General features: G+C 44.2%; 1 protein-coding gene across 8 annotated transcripts; it reads left to right on the top strand.

Annotated features, from left to right (window-relative positions):
- Positions 1-55: 55 nt before the first annotated feature.
- EIF4ENIF1 (eukaryotic translation initiation factor 4E nuclear import factor 1) lies at positions 56-20,697 on the top strand. 8 transcript variants are annotated; one of them, XM_017813956.1, is made up of 19 exons: positions 56-97; positions 714-837; positions 4,061-4,134; positions 4,922-5,049; positions 5,569-5,849; positions 6,486-6,687; positions 7,756-7,931; positions 9,319-9,454; positions 9,783-9,962; positions 11,990-12,219; positions 13,380-13,451; positions 13,817-14,000; positions 14,419-14,498; positions 14,860-14,999; positions 15,162-15,246; positions 16,301-16,433; positions 17,552-17,896; positions 18,143-18,307; positions 18,821-20,697. In XM_017813956.1, exons 2-19 carry the CDS (start codon positions 742-744, stop codon positions 19,045-19,047), a joined length of 2,934 nt encoding a protein of 977 aa, XP_017669445.1. In that variant the 5' UTR covers positions 56-97; positions 714-741; the 3' UTR covers positions 19,048-20,697. The 8 variants fall into 8 exon arrangements, with proteins under 8 accessions (XP_017669445.1, XP_017669444.1, XP_017669450.1 ...); XM_017813955.1 differs by lacking the exon at positions 56-97 and adding an exon at positions 199-272; XM_017813961.1 differs by lacking the exon at positions 56-97 and adding an exon at positions 199-272 and having other exon boundaries at positions 17,615-17,896.
- The last annotated feature ends 808 nt before the right edge of the window (positions 20,698-21,505 follow it).

Here is a 21,505-nt window from a genome sequence, read left to right on the forward strand (position 1 = left end):
CGCGGGGCGTTAAATGGGTGCGGGGCGGGTGGCGCGAGGCCCCGGCTACGGCGGCTGAGCGGAGGCGGCGCCGGGCGGAGCGGGAGCGGCGCGCGGGGTACGCGGGGGCCGGGGCTGTGCGGGGGGGGCGTCGGGGCCGGCCCGCGGCGCGCGCGGCCCCTCAGCGGGGACCGGGCAGGCGGGCGGCGGAGCGGGGCCGGCGGCCGGAGCAGGAAGCGCCGCGGGCGGCGGTGAGGCCTGGAGCGGAGCGAAGCGGCGCGGGACGCCCGCCGGTGAGTGCGGGCGGGCGGGCGGGGATCCGCTGAGTCACCTGCCCCGCTGCCGCCGCCGCCCAACTCCCGCGCGGCTCCCGTGCCTCGGGACGGCGCCTGGGCCGCGCTGCCCCCGCGCCGCGGGGCGAGCGGAGCCCGAGCCCGGCGGGGCCCGGGAGGTGGGTGGGAAGGCGGGTCCGGCGGCCCCGCGGCCCGGCTGTGCCCCCGGAGCGGGGTTTGCGGTGGTGGAGCTCCCAGGCTGGGCTGCGGGAGCGGGTCGGACCCTCCAGCCGGAGCCGCCGGGACGGGGCGGGGGGCGGTACCGGCCAGGAACGGGCGCTCTTGGGGAACCCGGCGCTTCCCTGCGGTGCCCGAGTGCCGAACTGGCTCGGGCTGGAGGGAAAACGCTCCCTCCAGAACCGCAGGGGTTCAAATCTGACGGCTTGGTTTTGTTTTAATTAGCTCCGTGGTCAAAGGCTTTGAAGTAACCATGGATAAAAGAGGAGGTGTAACAGAAACGGAAAATGGCGATGCTTTCCTGGAGCTGAACAGAATCCCAACCAAATACCCACATCGTTACACTAAGGTCAGCTCCCCTTTCCTCCCTGAGTTGTGTTTGGAGCTCTTGGCCACAGAAGTAGAGTGGGAGGTGGAGGTTCTGTAAGAGGGAAGCAGTGAGGTGAAAGCTGAAAAGCCTTTGCCTGGATTAGGATTTGCAAGGTGGTGTAAAACGAGCAGCTTGTTAAATGTGATGTTGCTGTGCAATCCTGTCCTCAAGATACTTCTTGATTCCCACCACCTCGTTTTAATATCTGAGCACCCCACAGCATGTGCTGAGGTAATGGTAGAGACTGAAGTATGTTGTTCTACCAGCTCTCTCAAGCACTTGAACTTCACAGTTCTAGTTCTGCTTTCAGCAGAGTTCCTTTAAGAGGTTGACCAAAATGTTTCCTTGCAGTAGGTGCCACTTCCTAGGAAGGTGTAGCACACGAGATCTTATCAGGATCTCTAACATGTTTACTGGATGCCTTCTGTAACCTTAGAATTGTTCGTAATTGGCCACTGGAAGCTTAAGCAGTTATGACTCCAACCAGCGCTTAGTGTTAAAACTTGAACACGAGTGCTTTTGTTTAACTGTGATACCTAAATATGTGTGTGAGTGGAAGAACAATGACTAAATAACTCGCAGTTAAAGATTATTTCAGTACTGAGTAAGTTTGATGTACTATGTTTAGGGCTCAAATCTTGTTTGGGGTTCTGGTACCACTGTTGAAAACTGCCTTTGGAAAGAGTCTGTAATGGGGGCTGGTTTTCCTATGGCTGCAAGTTGTGGGAACAGGTGGTCATTGCTTTGTGGAAATCTGTTAAGATACTTTACAGCAAATGGCCTGAAGTGTGGAACAGGGTGAGACAGTTTACTGTTGCTGACTGTTATCTTACTTGAGGAATTCAGAGCTGTTGGTTTCCTGGTAGGTTGTTTTTTAAAAGAAAAAAAAATTATCATTGTGGCCCTGTTCTGTTGAGATAGTGGAGCTCTGGCTTATTTTAACTAGACATCAACAATAAACCACGTACTTCAGAACTGGCAAAACTTCATGGGAATGGCATGGCTTTCTGATTCTGTAACTTCTTAGAGAAGATGGGCACTTAACCTTCGAGGATGTAAAGTATACTTCAGGCCTTGCTATTCAGTTTAAGTGAAGGAGAGGAGCTGTTTTTAAACTTTCCCTGTTGAAAAAGTGGTATCTATACTTGTTCTGTCCTGCCCAGTTCCTCTCAAGAGTAGTAACTGAATGTAGCTTCAAATCCTGCTTTTTGGGCAGCATTTAGCTGATGCTAGTGTTGGCTGTGCACTGAAACCAATGTATTTTTAGCATCAGTTTTGTTAATTCAGTACCTATAGTTTCTGATCAGGATGAAGTTGCAGAACTAGTGCCAGAAGGTATCTAGTCTTGTTTACCTGTTGGTTTCCAAGGAGTCTAAATCAAGAAATACCAGAAATCAGTCTGTGTTGAAATATCTTTCCTCATTATGGTTCTTTTACATGTAACAGGTTAAATATAGCTGGTTTAAGGTGCTCATGTAATCACTATTGTAAGGCGTTTTCAGATGTTCCAGTTTCCTACTAATTAGGGATTGAGGGAACACTGTTTTGGGATATGTGCTGCTGATTTGGAAAGGGGACTGGTTTCCTTTAGTGGTTTATATTCACTTACTGCCAGTAAGAAAACAATTGGCTCATACTGTGAGTATTTCTCAGATGTTTGATTAAAACTGTTTACTAACAGTTAAACATACTTTTCACCCACCTACTTAAATGTACTAGTGTGTGAATTAAACAAGAACCCACCAACACCACACTCTGGAAGTACCAGCCTTCATCTCCTCTGTTCCAGGAGTGGACTGCTACACTACTCTGGATAGTCCAAGCCTTGTCTTTTCTAGCTCGTGGGAAGCTGTTGCTCCACGAGTGCACAGCTAATGAGCAAAAGCCAAGAAACAATTCAAATTTTCCTCACTTGAATGAAGGATTGTGATAGGATGTGATTGAGAGCCTGTGGACTCCCTCTCGTGGCCAGAGGAACAGCCCATTCCCGATGTGGTGATGGACAGGGCTGTTAATACTCGTAGTATCTGCACCAGGCTGTGATAGTATTACAGCACTGATGTTACTCACAGATTGAGGTTTATTTTGGGAAGCTTGTGGGCAGGGAGGGCAGTGTTCCTCCCTTTAATGGAGCTCTTTTTGCTGAAGGCTGGTACAAGATGATGCTTGAATGTGTATATGTAGGTTTTATCCAGCTACCAAACTGCCATCTGGAAACTTTCAAGTATCAAGCCCACATAGTTAATGAACTCATTTTAATCACATGGGGATAATGATGTAAAAGCTCTAGAGGATGTTGTATTCTTGGGGGGAAAAGGTAAAGAGATTTCCTTCAGTTTGGCTGATGTGTCTGCTGTTAGGATTTCTTTATCCTTCCAGCTGCTACTGATTTCTGCACAGTTGTGAATCAGTTCAGTACAGCTGGGAGGGAAAGGCAGATTGAGGGAACTTAATCTAGGGAGAAGGAGTAAGTCTAATTAGAAATGTGGATCTTGATTGCAGCCAAGTTAATGATGACTTAAAGCACTGATGATCACATCAATAATAGTGCTTTTCAAGTGTAGCAAACTCTGGATTGATTGCCAGTCAAATGACTGACTCAGGGTGTCCCATGGTAAACCAAAGACTGTTTGAAAACTGGTACAAAGTGGGAAAACAAGTCATCTTTCAGCATTGATTTGGAGTTGGGTGGAATGGGTAATTGTATAAGATACATTCTGGTAATCTTGGAATTGGTGATGGTCAGAAATGGCGAGTTTGTCTGGAATTTCCAGTTAACTGGTATTGTGGCAATGCTTTTTTTACCTGCTGAACATTAAACACAGCAATTTTGATTCCTCCTTGAGAGCTCAGCAGCTCCAGTGTCTGTGATGCCTGTCTTGCTTATAAGCTGAGCTGTCCAGGGAAGTGAATATGTAAACATATATGGTGTGAACAGCCTGGGAGTGTTCCCAAGGACTGAACCTGACCTAGTAAGGATCAGTGCTCCAAATAAGTGTTTGGTCAGTGGCCACTGAAAGAGAACTGAAACAGAAACTTTCACTGCAGTAATTCACAGAATATGAAACAACATATTGTGAAACTGGGGTTGTCCAGTTGCAACACTGCATTGAACAGGCAGTTTGGAATAGACAGTTTGAGTCACCTAAATTTTGTCTGGATGAGAACTGGAACTAATGTCTTGATTTATTTCTTTTTCTAGGAGGAACTGCTTGATATTAAAGAGCGTCCCTACTCTAAGAAGAGACCTTCTTGTCTTTCTGAAAAATATGACAGGTATTTTCTTAATTATACAAAGGCTATATGCACTTCTCTCAAAATAAAAGTTTAAATTGCAAGAAATTCTTAGCTAAGAGGTGCTCTTATGTTGATGGGTGATGTAGGTGCTACAGAGTTCAGTGTATGACAGTTTTCAGAAGTACTAATCCACTAGAAAAGGTTCAGTGCTCTGGCCAGGGCTTTTGTGCTTTGTTCAGAGATTACTTTCTGCTGGGTCTCATGTTATAACTTCACACAACACGAGTCTGATAGACTTGCAGGAAAAACTACCTACAGTAGAGATGGCTGTGTAGCACAGACTGGGTCAGGTTGTAACAGGCTGCCTTGCTTGGTGGATTACTCTCCCATGATTACTTCATTTAAAAATGAAGGTGAGTGTTCTTGCTTGTGGTTTTAGGTTTGCTAAGCAGCAGTTTGTTTACTATTCAGATTAATTTATTGTAGTAGTAAGTGTGAGAAGGAAATAAAATTACCTGAATGCTTAAGAGCAGCAGCATATGATCTTCTTGAGCTGTTTTTCAGTGTACCAGATTAACTTCACCAATAACTACCCTTTATAACCTGATGGTGGGTATTATACTTCCTTACTGTTACAGGAGGGATGCAAATACCATGTCTGAGGTAGTAAACCAGAGTAAGGCAAAGATTGAGAAGTTGAGTGTGAAAGATGTTTCGCTTGTACAGGTTGCTGACCAGTGAATTCTGGGTTTGCAGCAGCAACAGCACCATGAATTATGTATTAGACTACAGGGCAGCAAACAATCCTGCAATTCTGTTTCCACAGTGATGGTGTCTGGGATCCAGAGAAGTGGCATGCATCTTTATATCCGACTTCAGGAAGAACTTCACCAGTGGAAAGCTTTAAAAAAGATTTGGATTCAGATCGGACTTCTCTTATGCGTAAGATAGCAGGTGAGTGTTCTTACAGCACGAGATCCCAGCTGAACCTGGGCTGTTGGCAAAACCTTTCCTTTGGGGTAACACAAAGAAGACTCTATAAAATATTTCTGAAAATTGATTGACTGCATAGAATAAGTGTCAGGGAAGTCTTGGTTGCTGTAACTAGACTGTAGTTGGTTTTCTGGTAACTTAGCTAAGAACAAACCTGGGCAGCAGTCGGTTTTCCCACTGTTGCCATATAGGAGGTAGTGCAAGTGCAGGGCACTCTTTCCCTACAACTCAAGGCTGAGTACTTAGAAGATCTATAGTGGCAAAGCAGGTACTTCTGAGGAGACCACAGTGATTCCTCAATATCCAGCTGTAAATTCTTTGCTCTTCCTGTGATCTCAGCCAGGTTAGCTTCCCAAAATAAACCATGAGTGTTGTCCTTTGAAAAGCCCTGGGATAGCAGCAAGGCTGTGGAGCAGACAACTCCCTTGTCTTTACTAGCACTTTAAATGTACTGCTTTTTGTGTGGTCTTTGACTTGCAGACCCGAGGGAGCGAGTGAAAGAAGATGACTTGGATGTGGTCTTGAGTCCCCAGAGGCGAAGCTTTGGGGGTGGCTGTCACGTGACTGCCTCTGTGAGCTCCCGGCGGGCGGGGAGCCCCCTGGAAAAGGACAGTGACGGGGTCCGGGTGATCGGGGGCCGCAGGATCGGCAGTGGGAGAATCATCTCTTCCCGGAACTTTGACAAAGACCATCGGGGTGGGGATTCCAGGGATGGAAGAGACCGAGACCGTGACAGGGACTACAAGGACAAACGCTTCAGGGTTTGTGCTTTCTGTTCCTCTTTGCTTGTTAAATCTGAGTTTTGGGGCACTTTGCACTGAAAGCACCGGGGGCAGACGAGTGCACACAGCAGTTCAGTGTCCTGTGACAGGAGGCCATTTCTTCTTAAAATCACCTTTATGGTGTAAAGGGGGAGCACTTGGTGCTTCAAAAACTTAGTTACATCCCTTCAGATAGCTCAACTGGGATGCATCTAACACTGTTTATCTTACAAACCTTGCCTGTGGTTGACTTACCAGCAAGATACTCAAAAGTCTCATAGTTCATTTGTAGTTCTTAACCTAGCAGTTGTCAGTGAGTATTGTTTTTAACCTCAGTGAATGGAGGCTTTCTGCGCTTTCAGGCTTCTTTTAAATATTTTCTGCTTTTAAAAAGAAAGAACCACTAACCTACATGTTAGGATCTGTGTTTATAGAGGCACCTGTGGATCAATAGCCTGTGGTGCAATGAAGCAGAAATTTGGCTGTGAAGTTTAAAATTTAAAAGTTTACTGAGCATACAGGGAGTGTGTATAAACCTTAAAAAAACCCCTCAAAAGTGGTCATTTGCTTTGGAAGTGAAGGAGGAATCTTTTGAAGCAGCTTTTTATGGTTAACGTTGTTAATATCCCGCTTCAGAGGGAGTTTGGTGACAGCAAACGTGTCTTTGGGGAGCGAAGGAGGAATGACTCTTACACTGAAGAGGAGCCTGAGTGGTTCTCTGCTGGTCCTACGAGTCAGTCTGAAACCATTGAGCTCACAGGCTTTGATGATAAAATTTTGGAGGAAGATCACAAAGGGAGAAAACGTACACGGCGACGCACGGCCTCCCTGAAAGAAGGTAATGGACATTCACCAGGGCTTTGTCTGCCACTGTGGCATGTTCCTGGATAGAGAGGGCATTGTAAAGGTATTTACAATCTAAAAGATCAATTGGATGGTAAAATACTAATTTTTTTTTTTTTCCAAACAAAGGCAGGGTTGAGAGGCTGGGAAAAAACCTTGTATGGATGTTGAATGATAGCAGGAGTTGATAGGTTATTAAAAAGGTCTTGTTCACCTCTGTATCTTGCTGGGTGCTAAAGCCTTGGTTTAAATTAAGCTAATGCTCTGAGGAACTTGAAACATTTTTTCCTTATAGTAATACTAACATTAGCAACACAGATTTGGGCATACAGCTGCCAGGAATGTGGCTGTGAACTGAATATGGAGACTTGAATTTGTGTGCATTCATTGGACTTCCAAGTCTGCAGTGATTATTACCACTGAAAAAGCTGCAGTATGGCAAGAGGGAAGATGACTTTTTAGTGCTAGAAATTCTGCAGGTGGACAAACATGAGTGAATAAACAGCTGCACCTGGGGTGTCTCTGAACTGTAGTGCAGTTCCAAGCACAGGAGGTTTGTAGTCATGTCACAGCTTTTTTGCAGCACCTGCACCAGCTTGTTGAGAAGTCTTTAAAGCAAGAGGTGCCTTGCTCCTGGTGGAGGAGGAGGAGCAATATTTGTCACGTGCTTATAACATTAAGAACCTGAGTCAAGAAGGCAGGAGCTTCCAGAGGATTCTTGATGGAAAACCAGCAGCAGCTGTGTGTGCTTGGTGTGGCAGCACATCTGATGTGTGTGTGCTCCCTGGGCTGAGCAGGGGGCAGTTGTTAATGCACAGTTCAAAGGCAATTCTTATTTTCTTGAGCTGGATGGTCTACATAACAGGCTGGGAGCTCTGTGCTAGGGGGTGTGGTGTGCAGCAGAAGGCAGCCAGCACAGTATAACTGATGAGATACCACAGGGGGTGGGGTACTTTGGTCCTGTGCTTCTAATCCCTGGGCAAATGCATTGGCTGTTGGGCACTGTTCCCACAGGAAATAGTTGAGTTCAGTGATTCAGCAGCCACTTGGTTTTCTTTTTAAGGGATAGAATGCAATGGTGGAGTGGTAGAAGAGGATGAAGTGCAGACTGTCCTTGCCAATGAAACTCCAGCAGATCAAGAAGTTCCTAGAGAAACTGCTTTACAAGAACCAGCTCCAGGAGAGTTTGACTTCAATGAGTTCTTTAACTTGGATAAAAGTGTTCCTGGCCTGGCTTCGGTGAGTTTTTTGATTTTTAAGACTGGCTGTATTCATGAGAAGCATTTTTGCTGCTTCTGCTGCATTCTGTGAAAGCTAAAACCTGTTGCTTTGTGCAAGTTGCTTTGTGCAGTGTGTAAGTCTACAATGAATTTGCAGAGATGTAGCTTTGGAGTGTTAGGATGTCACTGCCAAAGTGTTATCCCTGGGAGTGGATCCATCTCCAAAGAAAGTGTTTGAGGCAAGCTAGCTGACTATTTTTCCTTTCTTTTGATCACTACTTCAAGACTCAAAATTGTCATCCTGAATGGATCTTCTTTGGAAGTATTTAAGATATCTTCAGAGAAGAGTCACTGTACAAATTTAGTATAGTTGAGAACAACCTTTTCCATATAAGTCTGGGAATTGCAGCAAACGGATCTTCTGGAGAGGCTTCCTGGAAGGCAGTGAGCCTGGAGATCCCAGGTGAATACTGTCTGGGAGACCTGGCTGCACTGTTACCAATACCAGTAATGTTCTGAAAGGGTTTGTGTCAGCAAAGATTCATCATATGGTGGCAGTAATTTGACAAGTATATTGGAGGAGAGTTTGTTCTCCCTGTAGAATTATATAGATGATGTGTCTTTAGACTTGACAATCTGATTTTCAGCATACCTGCAAGATGGTGACTCCTTTCAAAAGCAGGGAATTCCCAAGTCAAAATAGCTGCTGATGAGACAGATGGGCAGATGTTATAATTTGTCAAAAAAGTGAGTTTCTTTGTGATGGTGATATGTCTGTGACAAGTGTTACTATAGGTTTGTACATTACTTGTCTTAATTCTTCTAATGTGTTGGAGTCAAACAATCAAAACCAAGGGGATCAATACTGTCCTGCTTTTGCTGTTGTAAACTGTGCTGGGACACTTGTTTGAGACAAAACAACTTCTCTGATAGGAGGAAGCTGCTCTTCTTGTGTCTAAAAGTAAACATGCTGCATGTTGAAACTCATCTGTGCCTGTTGACCAGGCTTTAACTGCTTTAATCTTGCAAGATATAAAAACATTTACTTTGAATTACATTTTATAATGCACTGTTTTTTTGAATACTTGTTGGGTTTTTTTTTTTACACTTCCACTTTAGAATGTTGTATTTCATGGTCTTAGGGGGCTCTGTGCTGTTTCAGTTACAGTTTTACTCTGAGCAAATATTTGCTGTCAATAAGAGATGTACGCTGGGTTATTTTAACTGAATATACAAATGGTGCCATTTTGGAAGGAAAAGAGCAGTTCAAAGCTTTGAAACTCTGAGAGCAGCATCTGGTTGTCTGTAGCAGAAGAATCCTGGTTGCACAGTAAAGCTTTTCAGAGATGTTGCTTGCCTTGCTTCCATTAAGATTTTTTTCCCTTTGTTTTTCCTCCCATAACCAGCTGATAGAGGATGTGCTGGGGGAAGGTACAGTGTCTGCCAGCAGGTTCAGCAGGTGGTTTTCTAATCCCAGTCATTCTGGAAGTCGGTCAAGCAGCTTGAGATCCACCCCCCATGAGGAGCTGGAGAGGCTGGCAGGTAAGGCTCTAGGACAATGCAGGCTCAGGGAGCCTCCTTCCACGTTCTTTCTTACTCATTCAATAAGGACATGGCAGATAAAGTGTCAGGACAGTGAATTCTCCCACAGTTTAAGCACTTGACATTCTTTTGGAAGCTCTTACAGTAAAGCAGCTGTAAGTTCTCTTTTTATAAATGTTCTTGTCAATGCTTCCTGATGACTTTCCAGGCAAGGGGTGTGAGCCATAACTTTTCAGTGACGTGTTGAGGTTGGTTACCAGTGAATGTTCATCTTGAGCCATTGGGTTGGTGAACTGATGTCGCAGTGCTCCTGGTTTTGCTGTTTCAGGTCTAGAGCAAGCCATTCTCTCCCCTGGCCAGAACTCTGGAAACTACTTTGCTCCCATTCCATTGGAAGACCACTCTGAAAACAAAGTGGACATCCTAGAAATGCTACAGAAAGCCAAAGTGGACTTAAAACCTCTTCTCTCAAGTCTTTCAGCCAACAAGGAAAAGCTTAGAGAGAGCAGTAAGTGCCTCTTCAGCTATTGTCAAGTTCTTGTGCTGCAGTGTCTCACAGCAAGAGGCTTGGTGTTCTGGAAACCTCACCTGCCACATCCAGGAGTAGGCAGTGTTATAGATTTCCTGAAACCCAGTATTCAACAGCTCTGTGTCCATATCATCCTTGATTCTTTTCATCCTATCCCAGGATGACACCAGGACTATCAGACTGTTTTTCTGGCCAGTAACAATCATGAGATGATGCAAGCCCTGATCTGAGTTTCCAGCTTTGTGTATGGCATTTGCATAAGTTTTTCATACTGGAGACTGGTAATGTCAGCTCTGAAACTGGCATTTAACCTCTGGCTTTACCAAAAACTGACAGTGTAAGTCATCCTTGGAAGCATCTGTAATCATGTTGATCCATTAAGTGTCAGTGTCTAAGAAGCTGAACAGTGGCTTGAGGATGTGATTTTTTTTAAGTGCATACTCTGAACTTGCCAAGACTTGCTGCCACTTGAAGCACAGTGGTCTGTACTGTTTGGGGCATTAATTAAATAACATAAAGCTACAGCACAGCATAATAAGAGAAATCTTGGCTGGAATCAGAGGGTTCCAGGGAACTAAGTCTGTTGGAATTCACTTTTGCCAGCATCAGCTGTTCTAAACAGAGTTCAGGCCTGACTTTAACATTCAAGGGCCACCTCCAGGTTAGGGATTTGCATGTTTGGGCCCATAGCATGCACAGAGGGTACAAAATGCATGTGTTCTTGGAAATCTCGAGGTCTAATTCCAAATTGGTTTCTCTTTGGCAAGCAGCATGTATTGCCATGTAAACTGGACTGACCAAAGGTGCTCTGATTTGTGTGAAGCAGCAAGGAAGGAAAGCATCCAAGTACTGCAAATGTTCCTAAGCATCCAGCAGGGAGTGTTGGCTAACATGTGGAGAACTTTCTTAATTTGACTTGAATAGAGCTACAAGTCTTTTCTGTGTTCTGCTTAATCTGACTTTCCTACTAAAAACTTTTTCAACTTTGATCCTCACAAACCAAGGATGAAGGGACAAAAGTTTGTGGGGAAGCTTCCATTCACTCAGAAGCACCTGATGCAGGTTCTGTATTCCCATAAAATGCTGTACAGTTCTTGGAGTGATGTGGAGCTTTCAGGCCCACCAGCATCATATTTGCTCATGTTCCATGCTGCATGTCTGCATCATTGTTTCTTTTCTCCACCTTCTTGCCCGAATTTCCAGTAAATCTCTTTTTTCTTTGGGCCAACATCCTGCTACAGCAACCCATGGCATGCTCCTGTCTCTTTTCTTTTCTCTTAAGGTGTCATACCTTGTGATGTGTGTTAGCTGGTCCATAAGGCATGTTTAGCCTTGATGTTGGGCACCAGTAGGTATTTATATATGTACATATGCACACACAGGAAAAAAATACTGCTAATAACACTTGTACCTTATTCTGCTTATGCCAGTGGAATCTTTCTATAGAGGCTTTAATTTCTGAGCAAAAAATCTGCTTCAGACTTTATACACATCAGGTTAAGTGTGTTAACTGATTGTCCAAAGTATCTAGATTTTCCAGGTATGTATTCCTTCTACTCATGATGGCTTCAAGCAACTTGATATGGCTTGCACTGTGATTGGAAGGCCATCTGGTCTCCTGGAGTAAATGCAGCTTTCCTAACTGGAAAAGAATCAATTCAGTTGTCACACTAATATTCTCTATTAAATGCAGGCAAAGTTGTAAACTGCATGTCTTGTAGGATAAATGAAAGGTAGGGAGAACTTAGCAGCTGAAACCTAAACTGGCTCTTGGGCAGTCTCATGTGCCAGTAGTTGTGCATGTCAATTCTCTGAATTTGGATATTAGAATTAGTCTAAACACAGGTTTAGACTAAACATGGTTTGACAGCTGGGAAGAGGATCAGAAAACAAGGTTTTGGCTGTTTCTTGTTTTCAACCAACTTGTATTGAACACCTGCACAAGAACTATTAGCTCACCTGAGAACAGAATCGTGGTTTACCAGTATTTCTTCTGTATTTCTCAGCACATTCAGGAGTCGTGCTTTCAGTGGAAGAAGTTGAAGCTGGGCTAAAAGGCCTGAAAGTGGATCAGGAGGGGAAAATTGCCACTCCCTTTATGGCTGAGCAGATGGAGGAAGCACTGAATGCCACTGGCTCCAGGCAGATGAAGAAGGACGGAGACATGACGGCGTTTAACAAACTAGTGAGCAGCATGAAGGCCAGTGGGACCCTGCCCTCCCAGCCCAAAGTCAATGTGAGTAGCAGAGCCCTGGCTCTGGGGATTAACTCCTGGGTTCTGATCAGGGAACCCCTTGCACAACCCCTCTGATAACCTGTGATCCATGAGCAGCGTGATATTAAATACAGGCTTGCATTTAGAATGTTGTTTGGAGGGGAAACTGAGAGATGCTTTGGTCTCCTTTCCCCAGCCAAAGTAACTCAAAGCGAGGGTTTTCCAGTTCAGAAGTCACAGGATTGATTTCAAGTGAAGTTTCTGAAAACCCCAGAACTCTAAAGCTATATGAGAAGTCTAATAATTGCTACCTCTGTTAAAATGCTTGTGGTGTGGGTACAACCAACACTTAACCTGGAGCTCAGATGTTTTTAGTGACTTTGTTTTAATACAGCTATGTCAGTGCACAGTCTAACATTTTAAACTTGGCTTTTAACTTGACTTGTACTAAGATAAAACTGAATGCTTGTTAGCTGGAAGATTAATGTTAAACAACAGATGATACTAAGGTTTAGGCTATGAGATTGTAGGATGAAATTTCATCCTGCCACTAACTGCCAAAACTGTGTTTCCCCAGAAGCTATCAGCAACCACTGCTGGCACCATAACATACTTCTAACAACTGAGGAAGTCTCACATGTTTGTTTTTCCTGCCAGACTACACCCAAGGACTTCCAGGCTCATCTCGCTTCACAAAAAGATAGTGAAAAATGTAAATTTGCCCTGTGAAGCATTTGCAGACTGATTTCAGACTTAAATCAAGACTTTCATTTCTGACTGTCTCTTTGCACTGATGTGCTATTTGGGTGCACAGAAGAACATCTTAAATAATTTCTCTAATATACAAACATTTTTCAGTTTGTGCATGTTTTCAGTTAACCACTGGCTGAATGTTCTATCTCCAGTTTACACAGTTATATAAATCCATTTATTTGACCCAAATTTGAAGGAGGCACAGTGAACTACCTGGATACAATCCAGCACAAGGCATTTTTCTTAGCTAGGGAAGATCTGTGAGCCAGCTCAGCCCTTCACTTTGCTGGAATTTTATTTGGCTGATGCATAAACTACTGTTCTAGCAGAACAGGTGAAATTATTTCTGTCACTGAGACAAATGTGGATAGTCTCTTAATGAGTTTGATTTTATCTATGTCTAATTTACAGTGTTTTCATTTTCTTAGCAGAGCCTTGAAAGCCATTTAATGTCACCTCCAGAGATGTCAGGCCAACCTCTATCAAAGAATATTCTGCAGGTATTTTACTGGGGGGAGGGGAATACTTAAAAGCATATCCCCAGTGGAAGAACAAGTGTTATTTGACAAGAAGACATTTAAGGGAATTATGGGGTCAGTAGCAAGAAGTGATTCTGTAGAGAAGAGAGAACTAGTCACTAGTGCAATTTAGTTAGAAATGAGTCTTGTCCTGATATTTCCTGTAATTACAACTTGGAAGTGAAAAGCCTGTTAAGTGCCTAATTCTGGGCAAACCAGAATTGGTGTATAAGTTGCACAAGTCCCTTGTCTCTAACTTGCTATAAATAGGGTGGCCTGTAGTGTAATAAAATGACTTGTTTGTGCAAATTGCTCGTATCTGAACATTCTTCATTACTTACTCTTAGGAACTTCTTGGCCCACCCCTTGCCAGACCTGCTTCATCGAATGTCTTGAGTGGCCTGATGGGTGGTTTGGAACCTGCAGCCTCTCTGCTGACACAAAGAGCCCCCTCTCCCCCCATTCCACCCGTGTTCCCGACGCGAGCCGCCTCCGCGGATTACCTGCGCCACAGGATATCTTCCCCCCTCGGTGAGACTGCCTGCAAAGGGGTTGTTATTACTTGGGTTTGTTCTAAGGAATGTTTTACAGAACTGTAAAAGCTTCCTGGCTCTTGGTGGGCAGCTAGGTCAGCGTCTCCAATGTTGAGTTGTTCAGCCAGAGCTCACAGTGAGTTCTGCTGTGGGATAACGTGCCCAGCTACTGGGTAAGAGTCTCATTTTCAAGGACTGTTTGGCCATTTGTATTGCAAAACACCATCAGTAGCCTCCTTTGTAGCTCTCTGGCCCAGTGACAAGGAAGAGATAAAGCTCTGTGTGGAAATAAGGGGTGAGCTGAGAGTCTTCACAGGGAATCCTTAGTTCATGTAGAATTGTTTTACATCAGGATATATGCATGTATTGGAAGAAACTGTTAGTTCTTCTAAATGCAACTGTTAAATCTTCTTTAGGTTTTGGACAAGGTTCTCAGCAATTGCTTGGTGATCCATTCCCAGGTGTAAGGAAGCCCATGAGCCCAGTTGCAGCACAGGTCAGATGACAAGCTTTTTGCTTAATGTAGATTAATCTTTTTCTTTTGTGGTGTCTGGTCTAGAACTAACCTTTGGAAACGCTCAGCTGTTGCATTCAGATGTTTATGCTGAAGTTTACTCTGAGTGTGAGGATGCAAAGTCTAATTTAATAGAGTCTCAAAACATCATTGCAATTTGACCCATCTTAGAGTACCTCAAGTACAAGATTTTTTTGAAGCTTCTATTGCCTGTCAATAAAAGAGGCTGTTGGCAGACACTTTGTGAAGACATTAGTAGCTATAGCAGTCAGTCTTCAGTATCTTAAATAAAACACAACCAAATCCAGCCTTTGATTTGTTTTTTTATGCAATTCTGCTTCAGATGAGTCCCTTGGAGATACAGCAAGCTGCATTAGAGGGACTTACACTCCCACATGACTTGGCTCTACAGGCAGCAAACTTCTATCAGCATGGCTTTGGTAAACCACAAATGGACAAAAGCAGAGATGGCTACAGGAACAGGTGAGCAACTGACTGCAAAATTTAAGGGGTACACTTGTAATTGATTTTTAGTGTGAATATTGTCTTTCACTAGATATCTGCACCAGTCAGGCTTGCACTGGTTCTTGGCAGTGCTGCCTTTCATTCTGTGCCTCTTCTTACTGACTCCCTGTCCCTTAACAGGCAGCAGCGAGTGACGAAATCCCCCGCCCCGGGACACCGAGGGAATGCATCTTCTCCAGCCCCTGCAGCCTCCATTACCAGCATGGTCAGTACCTGGTGGACTGGGGGGGTGGGGAAAGCTGTAGAGGTGTCTGCAGTAACTGCACTGTAGCACTGGCAATCAGTGGGAGAAAGGGAGGCCATAGAGGAGTTACTGGGGTTCATGTTGTATCAGTGGCCACAGATACAAGAACGAGTTACACTTTGTGCTTAACTGAATGTCTGCTCCCTGGAAATCAGCCTTTCTGGCCACTGTTGTAGCTAAAACTGTTAATGTTACCTTGGCCTGGTCTTCTGAAACCAAATGAAGGTGATTATGGAAACTCAGACCCTTGTATGCTTGGAACTTGAGTTTTCAGAAGACAAGTGCTGAAAGCCATTAGCTGCTTTAGAGAATACTGATCTTTGGTTATGTAGTGTCTGAACTAAGTGTAGGTTGAAATAATTGAAATAATACCTGGGAGCTTCAGGGTCACTTTGAAAATTAGTAAAATCTCAAAGCCAAGTTGCTGCCTCTCTGCCTTCAGCACTGTGTAGAATGTTGCTTTGATCTGAATTTTCCCAGTGAATCGGTCAAATACTTGCAGCTCAGGACTGACACAGACTATCTAAATCAAACAAGTACTTCTATTTGTATTCCAATGAGTGACTTCCACAGGTGCTATGGGACTTTGAATGGGGGGAAAACAGGAATGAGGCAATAGTTCTCTGCAGCTCAGTCAGCCCTGAGTTAATACAGATAAAGCAGCTCTGTAGGAACTCCCCTGGAGCTGCTGTTCGGAACCAATAGCAAAGAGGAAACAGCTGTAACTTTAAATACAGCTCAGCTATTTTGTTTCAAGCCTGTTAAGGTACATTTGACTTTGAGAACAGCTGCTGGGTTTGGTATTGGACTTCTGCAAAAGCTAAGGAGAAGTGCTTAAACTAGAGAATAAAGCTATGAAATGAAGTGAAGTAAAATCATGGGCACACCATGGCTGATTGAAAAGAGCTTTAAATGGACAGGATGTGCTAGAATTGGCGTCCACCCACAAGTGAGATAGTGTGGCCTGGATAATGAGCACTGGGTAAAGCACTGCATCTCCCTGTGTCCTCTGCAGCTGTCTCCTTCCTTCACACCTACCTCGGTGATTCGCAAGATGTACGAGAGCAAGGAGAAGAGCAAAGAGGAGCCAGTTTCTGGGAAAATGAAAATCAGTGATGTGAAAGATGAAAATCAGAGACCAAATGAAGGTATTGTAATGGCTTTAAAATATCACAAGCAAATGGGATTTGGAATAGAATCAAATTGCTTCAGCACATAATACACCCAGGCTACCTTTAGACATTCCTGATTCACGGAGATGAGGGTGTAGAAGTGAGTGAGCCTATAATGAGAGGAGGACCTAGAGCTGTAGAGGGGATACACTTCCAAGTGTAGTCTTCTGGCAGTGTTGGGTTTGTCAGTTTGTGGGCAACAGTGACACTAAGACCATAACTTTGTTGGTACCTTTTCTTGATGAACAAGCATAATAACAATTATGCTTCCGTAGTCTGCACCAGTAATTGAAAACTTAAGAGTTCTCTTGAGACATGCTAACTGAACAGCCAAAGCTGAGACCAATTAACCTCTTTAAGTGCAGCAGATCAGGGAAGCATTTCGTCACCCAAACTGATGTAAGAGGCTATTAAAAGGAAATGCTCAACACCAGTGTCCTGACCCAGTCAGGCTGGCTAATGGATAATTGTACTTCAGTGCTGGTAATACAGAGGTACCTTGCAGTTCCTGTTAGCAGTCCAGCTGGAATACCTCCACTGGTAGCAGTTGATGCCAAGGTATTTTAGGCCTTATCTAACTGATCTGGATGGTCTGTGGAAGTAGCTTCTTGAGGTGCTTTAGTGTTCCAAATCTTGCTAAGCAGTGGCAGATATAGAAGGCTGCTGCTCACCCCCAAACATATCTAAACTGAAAAACCCCTTTGGGCTAGATTTCTGGAGCAACTCCAAATCATAATCTTGTCTAGGGAGGATCCCTTGTACCTCCCGTCACCTTTGGCACTGACTCATCCATGCCGATAGTTCCAAATTCCTAAAAAAAAAAAAAAAATAAAAAAAATTAAAGATGGAGTTAGTGCTGATTCTGGTCTAATTTAAGCTTGCTGTCAAGGGATTTCTGTGGAACATATTCCTTCTCATTACTCTTTTGAAATAATTTGGCCAGAAGCATCCAGGAAAGAGATGCTCACTATTAAATATATATGAGTACAGTTCAGCTAGATCTGAAATCTTAACTATCAAATCCAGTCATTAGCTTTAATTTTCATTAGGTGCAATCTCTAGCTGTGGACTGTAATAGTTGTATTCAATTCTAGCTACAGATAACCTACTGTCTAGTTCTGTGGAGAATGCAGATCAAGGAACTTTGCCCACCTTAGGTACCAAACTACCTGCACTGCAACGCTCTGCATGTTCCACACCTCTTACCCAAGCAAATCGTTGCACCAAAGAGCAAGACTACAGGCCCAAATCAGCTGGTAGGAAGACTCCTACAATGGCCTCCCCAGTACCAGGAGGCCCTTTCCTTCGTCCTGTTCATCAAGTACCCCTTGTTCCCCATGTACCACTTGTACGACCTGCTCACCAACTGCACCCAGGATTGGTCCAGAGAATGCTGGCACAGGGGGTCCATCCGCAGCACCTTCCTCTGCTGCAAGCAGGTAATCCATGCTTTTTTTTTTTTTCCCCCTTAAGTCAATGCATGTTCTCTTTAAGGCTGACCTTTGTGTTAGGAACAGCACAAACTGATATTACCAGTAATGTTTATTACATCAGAACTTACCTGTAAAACCAGACAACAAATTCCAACCCATCTGAATATATATATATATATATATATGTGTTTTGTTTTGCTTTAAGTTCCTTGTGCTTATCAGCTAAGAAGTTTTCTTGCTCACATCCAACAGGTATGCTTCCTCCTGGAGTGGACCTGTCTCACTTGCAGGGAATATCTGCTCCCATGCTTGGCCAGCCTTTTTACCCACTACCAACAGCAAGCCATCACCTCCTGAACCCGCGCTCGGGGACTCCTCTGCAGCTGGCGATGATGCAGCAGCAGCTACAGCGATCAGGTGGGTCAGAGCACAGCCAGCAGTGGGAGCTGTAGGACACTGGGAGCCTGCTCCAGGTACTCTGCTGGCTGGGCTCTTGGAGGGCACTGTGCTAGCAGGAACTACTCTGATTTAGTTGTTCATAATCACTAACCTTGTGTGGGTGTGAGGCAGCTTTGGCTCTGCCAGAAGGAAGCCCAAGTGAAGCGCTTGCTTTCAGAACAGGAGTTGCCACTGACAGCTCTGCCTCTTGCAGCTTTCAGCCCTGCTGGGACAGAGGCCGCCCACCATCTCCAGGGAAATGCTCTTTGATCCTGGTCTTCCAGCTCAAACCTGCGTGATACTGTGTCCAGAAGTGGCAGTGTCAGGCCATTTATGGGAGTACTAATGAGAATAAACACATGGTGCCTAGATTTCCCAGGGCTCAGAGATTGAGTAAAAGCCACATTCAGCTCACATGCCTTACCAGGCGATAGCTCAAGGGCAAATCTGTGCTGGGTATTACTTCACCTCTAATAGCTTTACATTTCACAGGCTCTGGAGCACAGGGATCACCTGCTGGTGTGCAAACAACCCCTCAGAACGTGCTGCCTCGGACTGGATTATCTCACGGGCACACACAGCTCGACCATCGCCCCAGCCAGAGGAGTGGCTCTCCCATTGGCCTTGCAAAATGGTTTGGTTCAGATGTCTTGCAGCAGCCTCTCCCTTCCATGCCATCCAAAGTCATCAGTGTAGATGAACTGGAATACCGGCAGTGATCAGTGACCACTGGGTGGAACACTTGCGATTCTTTAGACTGGATGAAAATGTCCATAGTCAGGACTTCACCTCTTGTTTGTTTTTTGGGGCTTTTATTTTTAGTACTCTGTGCAAAATTTCTTTTTGAGAGACTAAAGCACATGGCACCTGTCCTGGTCTCATGTCTGCATCAAGACTAAAGGATCCATTATGGCTTGGATAGTGAAGCCTGAAGAAATTTAGATGCAAGACAAAGCCAGTTTAATCCTGGAAGTGTCTATTTTTTTTTTTGTTTGTTTTTGTAAGATATGTGAATGAAGTGCTGATATTCTCTAGTGTAGAGGTAGCAGCTATAGATTCCTTCTGCAGAGAACTACATGTATAGACCCTTCTGTACAGACTTGTGTATAAACAATCTTTTGTACATACACACCTAGAATAGCCTTTTTGAATCTATACAGCTGTACATAAGAGTAGCTGATAACAGTTGAGCTTTAGTTGTGCCTATGGTTTGGACCTTTCTCCATTGTACGTGTGGGACTTTCTTTAAGATTAAAGTTGCATATCCTAAGTGTGAGTGAACAGGATGAAGTTGCTTTGCCTTTCCTTGCTGCTCATCTCCTCTAGGTCTCCCTCTCACATCTTTGTCACGTACTGTGCACTCAGTGTAGCTCAAGTGTCAGAGTAAAAGTCCACATCTTGCTGTCTGTGTAACAAAGGTCTGATTCCCTGTGTGTGACTCTTGCCACCAAATGAGAGATTTATTTAGTCTTTGGACAGCCTTGAGGATGGGACCTGGTGCAGTCATGATAAAGCCAGATCTTCAGTACCTACTGGCCATTGCTCTTTCAGGAGGGCTGGTGCTGGTCCTTGTTTAGCTGCAGTATTTTCCTTGTTTTAATCTTTCAAGCCAGTTACTAAAGGTCATCAAAATGGAGCCTTTGAATCCTCACCCTTCAACTCCTCAGTCATGGCTGTGGAATATCCTGTGCTGCCTTCAGTGCTGTTTCTGGAAGGGAGTCCCAAGCACTGTCCTCAGTCCCGTGTGCATCCAGTGATGCGATTACTGTGAAACTTGCCTTTGGGGAGACTTGTTCTGTGGCTTGAAAGGGGGAGGATGGGATAGTTTTGTGATCTTACTGTGTATATTTGGTTTTTAAAGTACTATGTTCCTTTTAAGCCTGTTTCACTTTCCTGAACAGTTAAATGTTCTCCTCCATCCTTCTGCATGGTTCCTCACTTCACTCCCTCACTTGTGTTGAGTCTAGTACTGCTGTCATGTCCTCTATCTAGCTTAGGCCATTGTGCTCTTTTTAAAAAAGAGGTGGAAGCAAAACCAGAACTCTCACAGACTTGCTCTTTCTTAGGTCTCACTGAAAGCAAAACCAGCAGCAGGAAAAAAAAAAAAAAATCACTTGTCTGTATCCTAAGCCTTGGCAGAGTGCTGTGGTGGGTTTGTTTCAGTCCAGCAGAGACAGTGTTTATGGAAATAGCAAGCTGAATCACCAACGTGGAAGCTGTTGGGGGTCACCCATATTTCTAGTGGTTGTTCCCAAAGCAATCCCTGTAAAACATGCAATCACCAGCTTGTCCTTGTAAGACTGTTTTCATACTTTTTTAACTTGACACTTTCCCAGTAACATTCTGTAAATAAAGTTGATTCTACCAGCTGTCTGTATCAACTGCTCTTGTACTACATTATGTCAGTATGTTGATTAACTTTTAAATGTTGTTCTTGTGTGTCAACTGGAACCAGGATTTGAGCTGATCTCGGAGAGTTTCAATTAGTCCAGGGCTGGGGAGGAACAGTCTTGCTTTGAAGGTTAACTGGCCTCACTGAAGATACAGAATGGAATTGCTGCATTTAAATGTCTAGGTTAAGTGTGAGGAGTGAGATTCAGTGTACTGGAAGAACTTTTAAAACTAACCAACTCTAAACAAAGGGTTATTTCTTCACAATCTGAATAACATCCTCCTCTTCTGCTCCTTCCCTGCACACCTGCAGCACTTCTCACACAGGAGTCTGAAACGCTACTGCTGGAAACGCTTGGAGTAGAATCAAGGCTTGGATGTTTCCTTACCGGGCTGAGTAGCAACCACTGCTGTAAGGATTTAGTGCTTGAGTGGGTGTCTGAAGTCACTTTATCTCTCCTTGGATGTGTAATAACATGAGGGGGAGCATCTTTGATGCATCTTAGTAAATACCCTGTAGGTAAACCACCTACTTCCTTGTAGGAGAGCAAGTGCTAGAGGCTGATGCATTTGATAGCCCTCCTGACAAGAGCTAAAAGCTTCTTTATTCACCTCTGTTAAGCAGCAGAACCACTCTTTAAGAGCAGCCTACTTCTCTTGGGCACCTTATTGACTTCTCTAAACGAGGCAGGAAATTTTTTTCAGAAAACCTGAAATCTTTCAGTCACTAACAGACACAAACAGCTTCCACTAGCCTAAACAACTGGAAAAGCAACTGCTCCTGAG

This window comes from Lepidothrix coronata, unplaced genomic scaffold (assembly GCF_001604755.1).
Source record: "Lepidothrix coronata isolate B3197 unplaced genomic scaffold, Lepidothrix_coronata-1.0 Scaffold44, whole genome shotgun sequence".
In the NCBI taxonomy this organism is placed as follows: domain Eukaryota; kingdom Metazoa; phylum Chordata; class Aves; order Passeriformes; family Pipridae; genus Lepidothrix; species Lepidothrix coronata.